We start from the raw sequence: 17,739 nt of genomic DNA on the forward strand, positions 1-17,739 counted from the left end.
CCCTTACAAAATGGCGGAGAATGTAAAGGCGATTTCTGATTTGTTGGTCGACTTGGAAGAACGCGGAATGGGCGGAAATGTAAATAAAAGAGGGAAACATGATTGGACAATGAACGAATCGATCTTAAAAGGCGGCCAAAAAGTTATTGAAAAGTTTTTGATACGTTTCGTGTAGTTGAGTGAGTCTCCGTGTCTAGAGAGTCTGGGAAATATGACACCTCAGGCCGTAAAAGGCAAATAATTCGTATGCAAAGCTACGCTGTCAAGAATGAGGTAATATAATTTTAATTGTAGATGTGTCCTGAAATGTCTAACGTTCACTATAATCAAACATGTCAAACAAATAGCATGTGAGAAAGGATGGAATTTAATGACGTTTGGTAAGAGGCATCGTATGCACAATGTAAAACACAGTAAAATACTAACAAACCAGAGACGTGAGACCTTAAACAGCGCAATGATTATTTTTAAGATTGGCACATTCTGCTTAATATGTAATGTTGCATAGGCTATAGCATTTTTAGCATTTTGACCATGGAACGTTATCTTAGTGTATCAGGTTAACTAAAGTTACTGTTTAAGAATTATTGACATTGTATCAAGCAGCAGTCTTATTTCACCTGCATGAGTTGTGGTTAGTTTTGTATTTAACGACAACCTGCAGAGGGCAATCGCTTCCCGTCATCCCGTTGCAAGTCCTCGTCTGGGCCAAAGTAGTCTAGTTGCATCTCTCATAGGCCCAATAGTGAACCCAGAAATGTTGAGTAGGCCTACCCTAAAGTTTTATTGCAGAAATGTCATCTATAGGCCTAGTGGATGGATTTCAACTTGGTTGCTAAAAGTTGCACCTTGGGCAATTTGCATAGTTAGCATAATAATAATTAAAGTGTGAATAATATGTGAAATATATATATATATATATATATAAATAGCCATCACAATGAAACTTTCTCATGTGATTACTTATGTTAAGGTGAATGCATTGCATGTTTTTTTCTATTTTAATGTTAAAATGTGCAAATATTTCTTGGATCACGCTTTACTCAGATGGTCTCTCCTATAGATTATGCTTAAATTATTAGGCTATGTGTTGACGCCTTAACAATAGGTTAGGACGTAGGTTTGGTGATGTTCAGTAGCCTAATTCTTCAACAGATATTTGAACTTGAAGGCTATGAAGACCTGACTCTCGCCAGCTAGCCTACGAGACACAACTTGTTAATATAAGTAATAGGTTTTGACCATACATATTTATGTATATAGTTACTCTACATCGAGAGACCATAGGTAGGCCTACAATACATCAGTCAAAAACTATTTGAATCTACGTGTCACACTAGTTCACCTGCAGGTAGCGAGAAGCAAGAGGACAATCTCACATCATAAGAAAATCGAACCTACAACGTTGGGATAAGTCATCTGCTTTAGCCACTACACCATTTGTTGTTAGGGACTGTGAAGATTATAATACTAAAAGCAGGGCAATACTTTAATTAATATAAATAGCAAGAATGAGCCAAGTAGGGGAGCAGTGTCTTAATCAAAATTAAGCTACAGGATAGATCAATCATTGAGTCACGAGATAAACATCCACTTCGCAAATTTTGGTTAGGCGGTTGTGATTTTTGGTTAGCTCCGGACACCAACAGGAACTACCAAGGAACGACACAAGTGCGACTGCCAAATGAAAACTAGTGTGAATCATTATACATTAATGTCCCATTCACAACATTGTTGTAAACAAACATTATATTTATTATTTATCCTGATTTAACACATGGACCAAAACAGGCATTGGTCAGACCAATAAAGCACCTATATTACTTATGACATACATATTTGAAATCCACAGACATTGTGTTTCACGCAAGTACAAAGTAACATAAATCAGAGCAGTAGCATCACTGTGACTGCACAACTGTACATTTGGAACATCCTGGCTGTGTGTGTTCTGGAATGTGAAAGACATTTTTATAGCCCTGATATTATCTTGTGTGGACAGAGAATACGATAAAAGTTATTGGAACATTGATGCCAATAAACATCCCTGTAATTTAGCCTGCTGCACTTTCTTTTTTTACAGCTTTGTGTAATAATTCTTAACAAAAATTTTACAGTCTCCCATATAGATTTTTTTTCAAGAAAGAAGAGACACAAATAGTATTAATTAAAGGCAGTCAGGTCAATAACAATACCACCGTCAAACAACAACATGTGTCTACCCACTGCACACAAAATTAACAGTTCAATGGATGAATAGCTGTCCTTGTGTGGCTTTCAGCAATTTGGGAGATTGAATGGTAGGCTACATAATCTGTTTGCCGCTCATCTGACACTCCCTTGACATTACTGCTGTAAAGACAAAGTTTATGCTGTAAAAAAAATAGGCTGTAAAAGATGCAGAATATTGATACTCATGATCCTTCTCCAAATGAACAGTCATACATTATTCCACACAACTTTGCACTATGGTGACTGCAAATTAATATGTAATAGGACAGAGACTGCACCAAAGCTCACAGTGGCTGGGGATGGATAAGAAAACAAGTACAAACACAAATTAACAAACAACATTGTGTGATACATTATTACAATAACAATAATTTCATTGTAGTGATAAAGAATGCAAGACAGAGAGATAAATAATCATTCAGAGAGAGATGATCTTGTCCTTCCTTTGTTTAAATAACCAAAAATAACCAAAGAGAGTTTATATTGTCTCATTACAATGAATGTAAAAAAGGCAGTTGTCTTTTTTTTTGAAAGATCAACGTCAGGTAGAAGTTCTTTCCTACATTCTGCTGTTCCAGACTTCAAGCAATAATACTGACTTTCATTAGATTATATAATTAAAATATATGTATATAAATGTCACGACAGAAAAATAGAAAAATATTACTTAAAATAAAAAAGAAAATACATATTGACACCAAACCAATAACAAGTATACAGCGTATACTTCAGTTTTTTTTTTGTGTGTGTGGCATTGTGGTTTGTTCTGCTTTGTTTCCATAAGAGTCTGCTCGTCCTCATGGGTGAGGGAGACTGCTCACATGATGGTACAGCACTTGCAAGACTTCTTTTCTTTCTCGTTTGCCTCATCTGTCTTGTCTCCCTTCTCGGCGGTCTCCTCTTGGCCCTTCTCCTTCTCGGCGCTGCTGCCGTTGGGCGGCGCCTGCTCCTTGGCTCCCTCGTTGGCCGCTTTGCTCTCGCCGTCCTCGATGACCACAAACTCGGCTTTCACCGTGCCCCCGTCCAGCCCCAGGGCCTTCTCCGTCTCGGACTCGTCCTCCACATTCTTGTAGCCCATGAACACCATGGTGACGGGATGATCGGCAGAGGCGTTCTCAATGGCCGAGTCAGGGTTGGTGCACTGCAGCTTCGCCTCAACGCCCATGATGTGCTTTTTGGCAGTTGGATCTCCTGTGGCATTGGGACTAGGCTGCTGAACACCATTTTCTAGGAGGCACAAAGGTGCTGCTTAATGTGATATCAGGCAAGATGGAGAAAATAAAACTATCAAAATCAATCAAGAACAAGCATTGATCACTGAAGCAGTCACTGGTCAATCATCAGTCAATCAGCACCGACACTTGTTTACGCAAAATCACTGACACTGATACACACTGGTTCAATTGTGCCAATGTTTAACAGTCCAAAAGACATTACCAGTGACATGGCAAGGTTGAAATGAAAACTACAGAAATTCTCCATCATCAGTGTACCCAACATGCTTACGTTGTATCTGTGGAGCAGTGCACAGTAACACTTTTTTTTAGTTGGCAAAGCATATGCTGCAGTATCTGTATCTAAATGCACAAGCTTCGTCTTGCACCCCCACTGTTACCACTCCACAAAAATAGATGAGAGGCTTTCAGTGTGGGAGCCCAACTATCTAATGTCTATTTTTACCTGGGCCAACAAGGAGTCACCTGCTCCTCTGCATCTAGAATCTCAAATATCCCTAGCCCCTTCACCGTATAGAGTCACAGAACAGCAAAAGATTCAGCCATTAGAAAGAACAGGTATAAGTATAAGTATATATACTTTTTTGATCCCGTGAGGGAAATTTGGTCTCTGCATTTAACCCAATCGGTGAATTAGTGAAACACAAACAGCACACAGTGAGGTGAAGCACACACTAATCCCGGCGCAGTGAGCTGCCTGCTTCAACGGCGGCGCTCGGGGAGCAGTGAGGGGTTAGGTGCCTTGCTCAAGGGCACTTCAGCCGCAGCCCACTGGTCGGTGCTCAAACCGGCAACCCTCCGGTTACAAGTCCAGAGTGCTAACCAGTGGGCCATGGCTGCCCTAAAGGTAGGTAGGTAGGATCTGATAAAATATAGGGTGCGAGTTTGATAGCGTATTTTGCTGACAGTGCAAGTGCAGAGGCCAGAGGCAAGTCAGACGCACAAAGAAGGCAGAGTCAGGCCGTAGGTAATTAATAAAAAATAGATAGATCAGAATTTAACACTGGTTGCATGTGATTGGTTTATTCAATTTCACTTCACTGGAGAGGTTGCCCATTTCAGAGTCCGCTTTGATATAGCTTCCCACTACCTATATCGCCGCCGAACTCAGGGCCCATGTAGAATGATGTATTAAAAGCTTTTTCATAGTAATCGTGACCTGATGGTTTCAATGACATAAATGGTCCCTTGTGTATTGCAATTCTGTTGCTTTTGATTAAGTTAACATAAGATACAGTAAGCATACACATACAAGCATTCTAGGGAATTTTTTATCTTTCAATGTCTTCTCAAGTTGAAAAGTAAACAATTGGGTTTGATTGGTGGGGTGAAAAAGGGAAAGATTATGTTTAATCTCACCTTTCATAGAGCCTGCAGTGGCCTAAACAAGAAAAGAAACACAAACATAGAGTCTGTAAATACCCACTGCTAAATACCTCAATTAAACATCACTGATCATGAGGTGTCACACGTTCTGAACGATCGGGATGCAAAGAAATGTACAAGCTATCTGTCATGTTTGTGTGGCTGTGGTTCCGTTACTCACATCTCCAGCTGTTTTCTTAATGGGCACGCCCGTTTCCAGCTCCTCCAGTTCCTGTTCCAGTCTGTGACCAAAATTAGATTTAAATGGGATGCTGACTGTGCATTTAACATCATTACACTAGAGAGAGGATAACCAAATATGCAATGCATCGCAGAAGCAGTAGGGCTGTAATGGGTTCAAACTGAATCATTTTTTATTGTATTACTATCAGAGAACACAGAGTTGTTCATGTGAAGGTTCCACTTGCCTTAGAACTGACTGCTCCAAAAGTTTGGTCTTGATCTCATCGGCCCGTAGGCGCTGCTGGGTCTCATCTTCCTCTGCGCCACCAGATGGCGCTCCGTCCAGCAGCCACCTCTCCCTCAGCCCTTTGGACTGTGAAAAGGAAGGCAGAGCCTAGGTTTGCAATTTGGAAAGGGTAGTGAGCCCTTCTTTGATGTATTTAACAAAACCATACAGAACAGTAAAATAAAAGTACAATAAAAAAGAGACCGATCAGTGACCGTTTTTTGGGAGGGGGTTTGCATATTAAGCCATTTAGCACTTGGCCCACCCTTACATATGACACACTTCATTTAGAAATGAACAACAGCAATACAATTCTAGTGTGATAGCTATGTCTGGGGTGAAACTCCTTTTAGAATTCAGCATTCACATAAATGGAATTGAGTAAAAAATGAATAAATGTTCTCTGTGATTTCTATTTAGATTTGTAAGACCTTAGTTAAAGTGCAACTCCGATATATCCTCAGGTCATCTGTTGAAACAGTGAGCATGAGACTTAAATTCTTGGAAAGTTGGCTGAATTATTTGACTGTGGCCCATTTGTTATCACGAATACTGATTTTAAAATGGGCATATTTAAGACTGATAATAAGCTTTCCGGGGGCTTTGGACTAAGATGAGCTGTAGTCCATTTGATGTATTTGCTCTTAGTGCCACTGTGCAGCCTTTAAGCTCTGACTATCCCCCCTGACAAAACATTAACTGTCTATTAACTTTTCACTCTGGTCTCTCTCTCTCTGTCTCTCTCTCTCTCTCCCTTCCTCCCTTCCTCTCCCCTCTCTCTATCTCTCCCCTGCCCTCAACAGATCTGCTAATGCATGCCAAACTTAGTGCAAGTGAGTGCGACATAATGATAGACACAAGCTTAACCCAGGCAGTCAGCCAGAGTTCCCCTTCCTCTTCACATGCGTGCACTCACACAGTCATGAACACACGCACACACACACGCACGCACACACACACACATACGTACTACCCCCCCCCCCCCACGCTCCCTAATCAGAAGCCAAAAAGATATGCTATTGCTGTATCAAATCCCTGGATGTGTGAAGACAACACTATGTTTAGAGAGGGGAAAGTTAGAGTGTGTGCTTTCGTTTTTTTTCCAGTGTTGAGAGAATCCCTAGAATCACCGAATTACAACTGCATCTAGTTTACCTTATTAGAACAAAACACAGAGCTTGACAAAAGCCTGTAGGGAGAGAAGGCCCCTGGGCTGCCCCATGTAACATTACTGGCAGAGGCTAAATGGCTGCTGGAGTGGCTGGGCCGCTGGCGTAAGAGCCCTCCACCAGGACACAATGAGATTGTAATCGCTGGAAGTCAAGGGAAATGAACACACTGAGGAGGCACAGGGGCTGCTGGAGTATTTTAACAGGTCGATTGCTTTTGTGTTCTGCCTCTCTCGCCCTCTGTCCCCATTATGTGCATTAGAGAGACATTAATGATTGATGATGTTGTCTACATACACAGCGAAAAACACCCTCTTCCCCTCTATAATTGTATATATGGATCTGTCTAATGTAATGTTAATGGTACATATACTGTGATCAGCACTTAGGGAAAGTGCTATATAGGGTATATATTCTAATATTCCAGACAGCTGTCTCTCAGTACTACATTACCCAGAGTGCCGTGGTGTCTTTGACATTAGCCAAAGAGCAGCCAGGCTCCCCACCCCAACCAGGACATGAGGAACACTGGCAAAGCGACAGACATGCTGACATCATCCAACATCCCCGCACACAATTGTAGCAGAAAATAGCAGACAAAGGAACCTGAAGTAGGCTAGTTGCAGAGCCGATCAGTTGGTGCTTTGAAAGCAAAATCATGCAAGCTCTACACATCAGTATATTTGAATGTAAAAAAGACAAAAAAGCCATATTCATCTGGAGCTGGTTACTAGGAATATACTGTAACTCTTACAGGACATTTTAAAAGAAGGAGTTTCCAAGCTGCTGTCATTACCTCATGAACAATGTTGTATTCGTCTGCCTTAAAGCAATAAATGACAAAATACAAGCTCATTACCACGCAAGGATATGACCTCTGAAGCACCATGAACAACACACACTTTTCTGAATGCTAAATAGTAGCTCTCACTGCAAAGGAAGCTAGTTTGTATACTCCCACCTGCTTAGTTGCCTCCTTATAAACCCTTCATTGAATTTGCATTGATTTTACTTCACCCTATAGTTTGCTGCATCCTATCATTTGTCGAGAATGATGAGATGCAGATATGACTATAACTTGAATAGATAATGGAGAGTGTGAATAGATTTAGGAAACACTGTTGCACTCAGGTGCAGTCAGAAAAACGTACTGAATAAAAACAACTCTGTTTAGACGCTCTTAAAGGGATCTGGGGCATGCTGACGATGACTGTTGCTCAGTGATGGTTTTTAACTACGGAAAACGTGAGCGCATACACACGAGTCTCTCTCTGCCATCTCTCCAGATGTGCTTCCAAAGCTGAGAGCGAGCGGACCGAGCGAGTGGCGTCCAGCACAACAATGCAGTGCAGCCTTGGCTTGGGGACATGAGCGACTCCTCCCCGGAAAACAGGAAACTGCTGCTGCTGCCTGCACGACAGCCTGCCCCCACCCACGTCCAGTGGGGCCCCAGCCGACCGAAACACAACACACAAAATCACGTTACGTGTGTAACAGACCTCGACGCTGGAGCTGAAAATAGATCAATCAGTCCTCAGAGGGCTGAAGCGAGATCATTATTACGCGGGCGCGCCCAAAAGAGCTTCTCCAGGCTCCAAAATCGTGGGTGTGCTGTGTGTGTGCGCATGCCAGCCCTGGCCTGCACATTCATCTCCCCAGCAGAGTTCACATCAGCGTACCCTCCACTAATGCCCTCCTGTCCAAATCCCAATTACCGCCGAACACCACCTCAGATATAGGCCGCGCTATAAACTACAAGGCCATTACGGAGATGGTGCCCCAAGAGCCCTTGGAGGAGAGTTGGCTCTCGGAGTCATTTATGTGTGCTGCAAAGGGACTGCATGCTGGCTTGCCTGCTGTGTTGTGCTGTGCTGTGATGTATACCTTGAGGTGCTGGAGCTGTCTGCGGTCATCCTCCAGCTGCCTCCTCTTGTTCTCAATCTCCGTCTGCCTCTTCCTCTTCTCCTGAGAGGGATAGAATGTAACAAGGTTTTGTACGACATGTACCACTGATGATGAGCTCTGCATGAGCTCTTACACCTCTTCTGTTTCCAGGGCTGAAGTGTTTGACATTGTTATATTTGAGCATTTTGACTAGTGTTGTTATGGAGTATCAGCAACTTCTATTTATATAAAACATCTCCGCTATACAGATGTCCAGTTCTGTCATCGGCTGTGAATATCGTATTATTGGTTTGCATGTCTGTCTTTTTTTTAAACCCAATGTCTGCCTTTGCATCTGCTTCAGAAGATTATACTTCAAGAGAGGACTTGTTTATAATCTCTGTCCTTTGAGATATTTAAACATGTTGCCAAAGATGATGTATTATGATTATTGCTAAGAAAATAGGTTAAGCATGCTACTGGTTCATATACAGTTTTTTTTATTGAAATATATGCAAATAAAATGGTATCATATTAATTCATATTGTAGGAGTTAATAAGAGAAATAGAATATGAATGTGCTCACCCTCACTTTTACGAACCAATGACAAACAGTTGCTCATAAGACTTGTCTGATACATTGCTCTCCTCCATATATTATGCATAGGAGCAAATAGTAGGATTCAGAGGTAAGGTATCCGTCTATAGTATCAGAGATGGGAAACAGAGAGAGTGTTCTTGGAACAGTCTCTTCTTATTAATGTTCATTCTCCATCCCTGTTGTCACTTAGTGGACTAGAGCACTAGGGAATGCAAGTGCTGTTGTGGAGACCTACTCCTAGTTTCCAGTATCAGTTATGTTCTGTATGGAATGTGTTGCTCTTTTAAACACAAACGCTGATTATTTACCTGCATGATAACATATTACATTGTTATAACTTATTCATAAACATAACTCAAAACATGGTTGTTTACGTGCAGATTGGAACTCACAGCTATGGCCTGGAGTCTCTCCTGCTGTGTTAAATCCTCCGACATCCTGGACATAAAGGGTAGGGAATGACTTTCATCACTATGTTCAAATACAATAAAACAGCAGCATGCAACTTCCTTTCACATTTGATTGGCTCTAAACTATCCTTGCAGATCCTTCGTACACCTTCAAATCTTTTACATTGTGTACTGCGTCAAAACATCAACACATCTTTGTATCCAATGCAAATGTATTTCAAACAAATAAAAACACACTTTGTGTCAGAGAAACTAAAATAATGCACTTAACTGAAATGCCTCAAACAGATATTCTTTCTCTTTAACAAAGTTGTTCAGCCTACATCAGTGTGTGAGCCAACAAAAGAGCTATGAGAGGCATGTAAATTTCATGACTGTTAACAGTCTTTTGCATTCCTTCCCAAATTGATTCCAGAAATCCTGACGCTGACCCATGGGCAAGGCCCACATCACAGGAGAATCCCAGGAAACTCAAACAGGAAAAATCTGACATAGAATAACAAATAGATGAAAATAACCTCCAATCATGTGCAGAGATATTACATGGGTTAAACGTTTTTCTGTAAGGATTTGGAATGTGCATTTATAACTTGGAAGTACATTTTAATTGCAGTAGGCTACAGCACAGTAAAGATGTGAAAAGATAGGCTACTAAAGTCAACAGCAGCCAGTAAAAGCTCGTCCCGGGAAAATACTGATTATTAAGGTGATTTAAATTCCCCACAGAAAGTCCTGCAATAGAGAAGGGAAAGACAATGTAGATAGTAGTTCAGCATAGTCACACATGAATTCAGTTGAGCTAATGTACAGTGATACCAGATCCTACTAGATGTACTGATAAGATACTGAAAAAAGCCTTGGCCCAGGATACCAGTGTGGAGACGAAAACAAGGTCAACCAGAAAATGGGTAGATGTACACAGCAAGGGCCAAGTCAAGGATGGCACAATGATGTCTTTTGTAGCCTTTGGTTTTATAGCTGTGGGTTTGGCTCGTTCGACAGAGAAGGCCTCTTTTCCTTGAGAAATGGCTCAGAGGAAAAGTTAGCCAGCTGATCAGCAGCTTCATCAGCCCACCCAAGGTGGAGGAGTCGCAAGTTCATGTCCAAAGAACAAAGTGCCAAATGTTTATGGAGCGCCTCTCCCTCCCATCTCCACTCTTTGTTAACACATTTTACACCCAGGGAACCACTCACAAAAGAACTGATCGTGCTAGGCCAAAATCAGAGCAATCTCCCTGGGTTACATGCCAGGAATACCGGAACTATCATGCACACTCATATCTACAAGGTCTGTAAGAGTGGGTGCAGTGAGGACAATCTTCTTAGGTAAAGACAGTGTGGTTTAGTTGCCAGACATGCAACTGAAGAAACTGGTTATATATGTACGCTAATGGAGTATTGTCAACATGACAGTGACTGAGGCACTGGCTAGACCACCCACTGACCTTCAGTAAAGTGATCTGTGGCACATTAGTGAAGGCCAACAAGCTACAAGGTTAAATGGATTGAACATCTGATTGTAATTGACATGTTGTTAATTTTTCTCATTGAATTGGCCCTCATCCAAAGAGATTATACTGTCATCCTCATTTTCACGGAACTACTTAATCTGACCCCTAAATTGAGAAGTCTAATCAGACTAATCTGGGATTATCCTAAACAAACATAAGAAAAACACTGGATTAGAACATACAGAGTTTTTAAAAACACTGTTTTTAAACTGATTCCAAGTTAATGTTCCCAAAATTAAATAGATGACTAAATATGTAAGATTCAGACCTGAAAAGAAAGGTATTCACCCAACATTTCCTTGTGTGCCCCTTACAGAATCAAATCAATAATGTTCTCTGTGTAGAGACACAACAGAGCTCAAGAAAAAGAAAAAAAACATAACCAACATAATCTAATAGTCTTGCATTTATCCTTTTTCGACCAAACTAACCCTAACAGTCTCTCCAAGTCAGGGCTCAACTTGTTAAGGACAATGACAACCCCTTCAAGATGCTGCAAATGCCAGAAAAGACAAAGAGCAGCTTCCTTGTGGAAGGAAAGGAGTATTTACTTAACCTCAAGGCTTTTTACTTACGGAAGAAGCACAAAACACTCCAAACACTCACAAATAACCATTTTATACAAATTAACCTCAGGGAATTAAAATGGATCATGTGAATTTCCCAACATGCTTTTCTATCTTATGATATAACAGTTGCCCACAGGCAGCGGTCAAAATGAAAACAAACACAGAAAAGGAAATGAACATCTTTTCTGATTGTGATGTTGAAAGTGGAGTGATTAAACAACCACCCCTACAATGTGGCAAATATAGATTTTGTGGATATAATAAAATATTTTACACGGAACAAAACAAATGCAACATGTTAGTCCCCCCCCCCCCCCCCCCCCCCCAATTTAGTAAAATCCACATTAGTCTGAGCACTTCACCTTTACATTAATTTCACAGGCAACAGCTCTGGTGGATATTCTTGCTGTCAGATCGCCAGTTGCACACTCCCAAAAGTTATGACATCAGTGGCTTTGCGTTGTGTGACAAAACTGCACATCATAGCCTTATTGACCTTTCATTGTGGCCAGTCCAAGGCACATCTGTTCAATAATCATGCTTTTTAATCAGCATGTTTTGATCTGCCACGCCCATCAGGTGGATAATTACCTTGGCCATGGAGTGCCAAGTGCCCACTACAATGGATTGGAATGAATGTGTGTATAACATTTGAGAGAAATAAGCCTTTGTGTGCATAGAACAAACCTTATATCCATTCCCTCAATTCATGAGTATAGTTACACTCCTCTGCTTCAGACCCGCCCTCCCTGATCTTGATGTATGACTCATTAGTAACACTATCACTGGTTGGGCAAACAAAAACAACTCTCTAAGAGCATCCAGATGACATCAGCTCTCTTCTGACAGGAATAGCATGTGGGCACCTCTGTAATCCTCATATTCTCCATGCCATGAATGGAGGATGCCTTATAGCATTCAATAAATCACACTGCAATAAGAGCTATAGAGAAGTGCTCAAGGGAACTGCTCTAGTGAAAAATATGGCAGAAAGGCTCGAGAGGAGAGTGCATATGATGGATGTTTTGGGCGGCTCTGTGGTGTTGGGTGTTGTATGGTACTGAGGGGGACTGTGCTGTATCTGGGGTGGGGGTTGAAGGAGATGCAGACCCCAGTATGCAAACAGCTGCAATCACTCGAAAGATAAGTCTTAGCCCTGTCTTTCAACCAGTTGGTTTTAGCCTTGTTTTTACACACTGTTGAGATTCACAAGTTATGTAACTGGTACAATAGCAAAAGCTGTATCTGTTTGGATACACCCCCACCATCCTCACTCACAACACACACACACACACACACATACACACACACAATCACAATCAAAGATATGCACATCATATCATTCGTTTGGAACGCTCCATGGAAAAAACAAAACACATTGTGCAGGAGCAGTGTAAGAGTTGGGCTTCTGGAAAATACTCCTTGTCTGTCAGTTGTCCAAGCTTCAGTCAGCTGCACAGAACAGATAGAGGCTGGATGAGATATGGGTGGAGGGGCTTAGGACATCAATGGAGGGAGTCAAATGGTTTCCAGCTTTAACACTCGGTAGAGATTAACGGCCACCCCCGCCAGAGGCCAGAGCCACTGGATGTCCATGGTGTCAGATACAATGGGAGAAGAGCAGCACCATGAAGACAGAGGACTCCTGAACACCCGAATGATCTATGCAAGTTTCACGTATAAAGACATTACTGCCATTACTAACCAACCTGGTATTCAATTATCACTGGTCAGTTGACACACGCATCCTGTTTTCTGTCAGGTTTGACAGTTTCTTCTAGTCTTATTTACCAGGTCCTGGTTTACAAAAGTTTGTAAATGAAACCTAAAACAAAGACGCATACCAAAAAAGTCCCACTGAAAGAACTTAGTCTTCATCTTAAGTGATGACCGGTGCTGGACAACTGACAGACTGTTAATCAGGGGGCCCACTATGTGCCACACTGAAGCTTGTTGGTGTGACTTAACTTCTATACATCATTGGGAATGTCATTAAGAAGAGCAAAGGGGGTATTGGATGAGGTTGTGTCAATAAGAAAATACATTATACAAAAGAACAGTATCAATTAGACATGGAAATGAAAAGCTATTCAATATGAAGTCTATGCCAGGGCATGAAATATAAATGTGACCCAAAACCCCCAGCCCCATGAAAGGACAAAGAAATAGCACAAAACACCACAATATGCACTATATGCTTGTCAATATTGCTTTGGCCTGGATTTTGTGAGCCCCACTGACCTAGTCGTTCAATGTCCACTGATGCGTTGCTTCACTTGTATTTCCTATAGACAGTGACCCTGACACTGCACTATACTGTGGTCCATGCCTCGCGACGCGTTCCCTCCGTGCTAATGCACTTCAGTGGCCAACGAATAGCCTACGATATCGGACCGGAGGTAGTCTGGAATGGGACCCACGCTATTTCGGTGGTTGCGTTCCAGGATTATTGGTGCAATCAAGCATCAACTACACGAACCCCTAAAAATGACAACAAAACAATGTATATCTCAACGGAGCCACCCCCGTGAGTCTCGGCCATGTTGGAGCATCGTTGGCACATCATCGACATAGACATGTTCTCACCGACACACACCCATCGCCCGACAGCCATGCCCCAACCATATGCAACACGAATGTCGAATTGACGAGGAGCTGAAATAAATAGTGTGGGTTGTCCAAGCGTGACAAAATATAGCCTATTTAAAATAGTATACGCATACACAGACATTACGCAAGGCGCAATAAATATCTCCTTGCAAACACTATTCCATCAACCCATCTGTGAATCATATAGGCTCTCTAGGTTGCCTGTCAGTTTACAAACATATATTCTCAAACGCGTCATGTTCTTGGATTCAATTAGCACTGAAAGGCAGTGAGATTCTGCGTAATTGCAAAACACATGAGGTAAATTCTCCCATTCGGACAGACGTAATGATGAAAACATTCAGAAGCGCACGCAGCATCCCTCCTAGCCAAGATGTGAAGACGGACTCAAAACAACACTTGCCTTAAAACCTTGCATTCGACCATTAAGCTGAGGGATGCATCAGTAGGCTACATTATTTTACCAATGTGGCAACATACAGACCCATGTTAAGTCGATGACCAGAAAAGGTGTTTAATAACAGTGATCAATTTAAGAAGGATACTTACTCAGTAGCCTATGTTTGTCAAAAAGTCACTCAGCGTAGTAAACGATCGCCGTGTAGAGATGATGTAGCCGATGTCACTGGTTCTCTAATATATTTACCCTAATTATTTTAATCAATTTCCAAAACAGTTTATATTCTGTATACCTCTTTGCCACCTCCCATTTGGTGTGGCCACTGAGACGGCTGTTTTGGGGGGAGCAGCGCTCAACCCGTCAATGTAGTACACTGTACACTGTCCTTGCTATTACACCAGTGAAACGTTGCCTCCCTCACATGGCTCAATGCATCTGAGTTGTAGCCGATGCCGAACCTAGAGCCCCTTCGGTATTCTGATGACTCCACACTGCCCTTTGTTTCCCGCTCGACTCCCGCGATTGCCAGCAGCGCAATGTCTGGCATACACTCTCTTGGAACACTAGAAACGGCCTGGCACGCCTCCCCCTGGATATGCGCGAAACCTTTCATAATGGTGGAGGAGAGGACAGTGAAACAGATCAGCAATTGGGTCACCCTGTATGGTGTAGATGCATTCCTCGTCATGATTAAATATAAGGGCATGTTGTATTTTCCACAACTATGTTCATCAGAATGAATTAATAAAATAATGACTAGGCTATTACTCAGTGATGTGCAGACAATAATAGGATATTCACCCTTCTTTTTCACGGAATGTTGGCAACCCGTGTCGATTTCGGCATAGTCGGACTATCATAGGCTAGATGAATAGCTGATTAGATGGTAACCTTTTGGTATGGATGTCCTGTGCAGGCCCATCAAGGGCATGGCATGAGCACGTGTAATTTAACCGCAGTCAGAGGTAAATTAACCTGGACTCTCCCTCTTCTTTTTCACATCAATTTGAAATCAATTCCTCTATCTTCATACCTACATTTTCACGCTAATTTCAAATATATTGGCAAAAGTCAACCCGTGAAACCTAAATGAAACGAGCTGCATAACAAATCACAACATTCCAACGCACCCTCTAGCGGTTATGGCGTATAGCATACCTACCTACCAGTCAATGACAGCCGGCCTAGGCTACATCCAAATCCATGCATTAGACTGCAATGAGTTTTCCGAATGAACTGAAGCCATCTCCAGACTGAGTTGTCAGCAATCTTAGAACCCTTTGTGTGCATGGATGTAACAAACTTGTTATAATGTATGCAGCTGTATGATAATTATAATGTAATTAAAAAAAATAATATATACTCGTTTGATCCCGTGAGGGAAATACTATATAATATAATAATATAATAATAATGGGAAATAATACAGAGGAAAGCAATCATCAGTGCAATTCCTCTGATATTTCTTTGTTTGGTTAGTAGACTACACAGGTCGTAGTAGTGGTCACATTGAGAGCTGGTCATCATCATGGTCCCAGATTATTTGGGCCTCTGTGTATTATGCAGAAGACTGTGCAAACACTAAAATATATTTACCAGCAGATGATGATTTCATTGCGTCATTTCAGAGACTAAATTGGTAATTGTTGTTGTTGAACATTTTATACAAGTATAATATTTTGTCATTTTAATGAGAAAAAATAAGTTAAATTCACGCAACATTTTAACTGCTTATTGTTGTTGTGTACAGTACAGTGCTGTTCAAAATGTGGGATCCCTTAGACAAGTATGCTCCATTCTACTCCTGCATAGTTTGGAGCTGTCCTTTTGGTTATTGTGCTCTTATAAAATGAAATTTGCTCCAATCCAGTGGCATCCTCAGGGTTTGGCATAGTGTTGTAAAATGGGGTGAATGCCTTCCTTCTTCAAGATGCCTTTTATCCTGTACACTTCTCACCACCTGTCACCGCCAATGCACCCCCAGACCATCACATTGCCTCCTCCGTGTCAAACTCCTCCAGAATTTGGTCTGCATCTCACAAATGTTTCTCTTTGTGATCTGAACACCTCAGATGTGTCTGTCCGTGACACTTTTTTTTAGTCTTCTGTCCATTGTCTGTGTTCTCTTGTCCATCTTAATCTTTTATTTTCCCACTAGATACTCTACCTAAGTGTTAAGTCTGTATCCAGAGCATCTCACAGGCAGATAGAGAGGAGCCATGCACACCTTGATAGGTTAGATTTGCAGGTGCAGCTGTTTCGTAAGGACAACTTTAAAGTAACAGAAAGAGAGACAAGTGCTTGGTCTACAGTGCTGCCAGTTTATTGATAAACTGATGTTTCGGTCAGTCAGACCTTTATCAGAGTATCCAGGGCATCGTAAACTGATAAAAAGGTTCATGTTCCTTCCTGCAGGGGCGCTTCTTGAATTTGGGCCCTATGACAGACAATAATTCTCGACCCCCCCGATAATATATACTATTATTGGGGGGGCTCTCTGGGGGCCCCCTATCAGTCCTTAGAATCATCCTATAACCCCCCCCCCCCCCCCAGCGGCACCCCTGTATTCCTGCATTGTACAACACAGCAACATTGTGCAATACCAAGCAATCCAGGCACACGTTGGCCATGTCAGAGACATCACTCTACGTACTGTAATCAAACTGAGTTTTTAAGCTGTTGTTTACAGTAAAGTAAGACTCTCCCTATATGATTTTGCATTAAAGTTTACACTCTTATGTGTTGTATGAGATCTTCACATTTTCACTTGGAATAGCCATTTCTTATAAACAAGGATAGATACGTGTGTTCATTCACATTACTTAAACAACTAGGCCTAGTGTCTAGTTTGCTTCAAATGTTCATATGTAGAGGGCCACTATCTCGATCCTCCTACACAATGAGCCAGATGTGAGTGCTGAGATTTTACTGAGCAATTCTTGGGGTTTGGCTCCATAGCTCCACTGCTCTTCCCTTGCTAATGCATCTTATGGGTCCCTCTTTTATATGTGTCTTTCCTCATTCTTTTCTTTAATGTTTCTTCTTTTTATGTTTTATCTTTAAAATAAAAAAACAATGGTTCCGTGTCATCCTTGTGGGGCTACATGCCCACCAAGTTTCGCGCATCCTGGTCTTTCAGTGTCCAGGGAATTGCTGACATAAAATTACTGGGGAAAAAAACAAAAATAAAACATCTGGAAGAAAAAAAACTCCTAACTAACCTATATGACGCTGTTTCGCTGTGTTCCGGTCATAATAAATAAAGCATGATGAAAACATGTCTA

The 17,739-nt window shown here is 41.6% G+C and overlaps 1 protein-coding gene and 1 long non-coding RNA gene across 4 annotated transcripts; one reads left to right on the plus strand and one right to left on the minus strand.

Annotated features, from left to right (window-relative positions):
• The first annotated feature begins 166 nt into the window (after window positions 1-166).
• On the plus strand, window positions 167-9,910 carry LOC143134145 (uncharacterized). The gene is made up of 3 exons (XR_012988599.1): window positions 167-273; window positions 9,336-9,406; window positions 9,781-9,910. It is a non-coding gene; the product is annotated as an uncharacterized LOC143134145 (long non-coding RNA).
• Window positions 1,362-14,930, minus strand: palm1b (paralemmin 1b). Of its 3 annotated transcripts, XM_076294292.1 has the most exons (7): window positions 14,605-14,930; window positions 9,348-9,393; window positions 8,355-8,435; window positions 5,261-5,388; window positions 5,014-5,074; window positions 4,827-4,848; window positions 1,363-3,480 (listed from the first exon to the last, which is right to left on the minus strand). In XM_076294292.1, exons 2-7 carry the CDS (start codon window positions 9,390-9,392, stop codon window positions 3,050-3,052), a joined length of 768 nt encoding a protein of 255 aa, XP_076150407.1. In that variant the 5' UTR covers window position 9,393; window positions 14,605-14,930; the 3' UTR covers window positions 1,363-3,049. The 3 variants fall into 3 exon arrangements, with proteins under 3 accessions (XP_076150406.1, XP_076150407.1, XP_076150408.1); XM_076294291.1 differs by lacking the exon at window positions 14,605-14,930 and having other exon boundaries at window positions 1,362-3,480; window positions 9,348-9,786; XM_076294293.1 differs by lacking the exon at window positions 14,605-14,930 and having other exon boundaries at window positions 1,363-3,459; window positions 9,348-9,786.
• Between the last annotated feature and the right edge of the window lie 2,809 nt (window positions 14,931-17,739).

The sequence above is a fragment of the Alosa pseudoharengus genome, unplaced genomic scaffold (genome assembly GCF_046254945.1).
Source record: "Alosa pseudoharengus isolate Yale_2024_CS ecotype anadromous, Long Island Sound unplaced genomic scaffold, YU_APseudo_1.1 YU_APseudo_1.1_scf_2, whole genome shotgun sequence".
NCBI lineage: Eukaryota > Metazoa > Chordata > Actinopteri > Clupeiformes > Clupeidae > Alosa > Alosa pseudoharengus.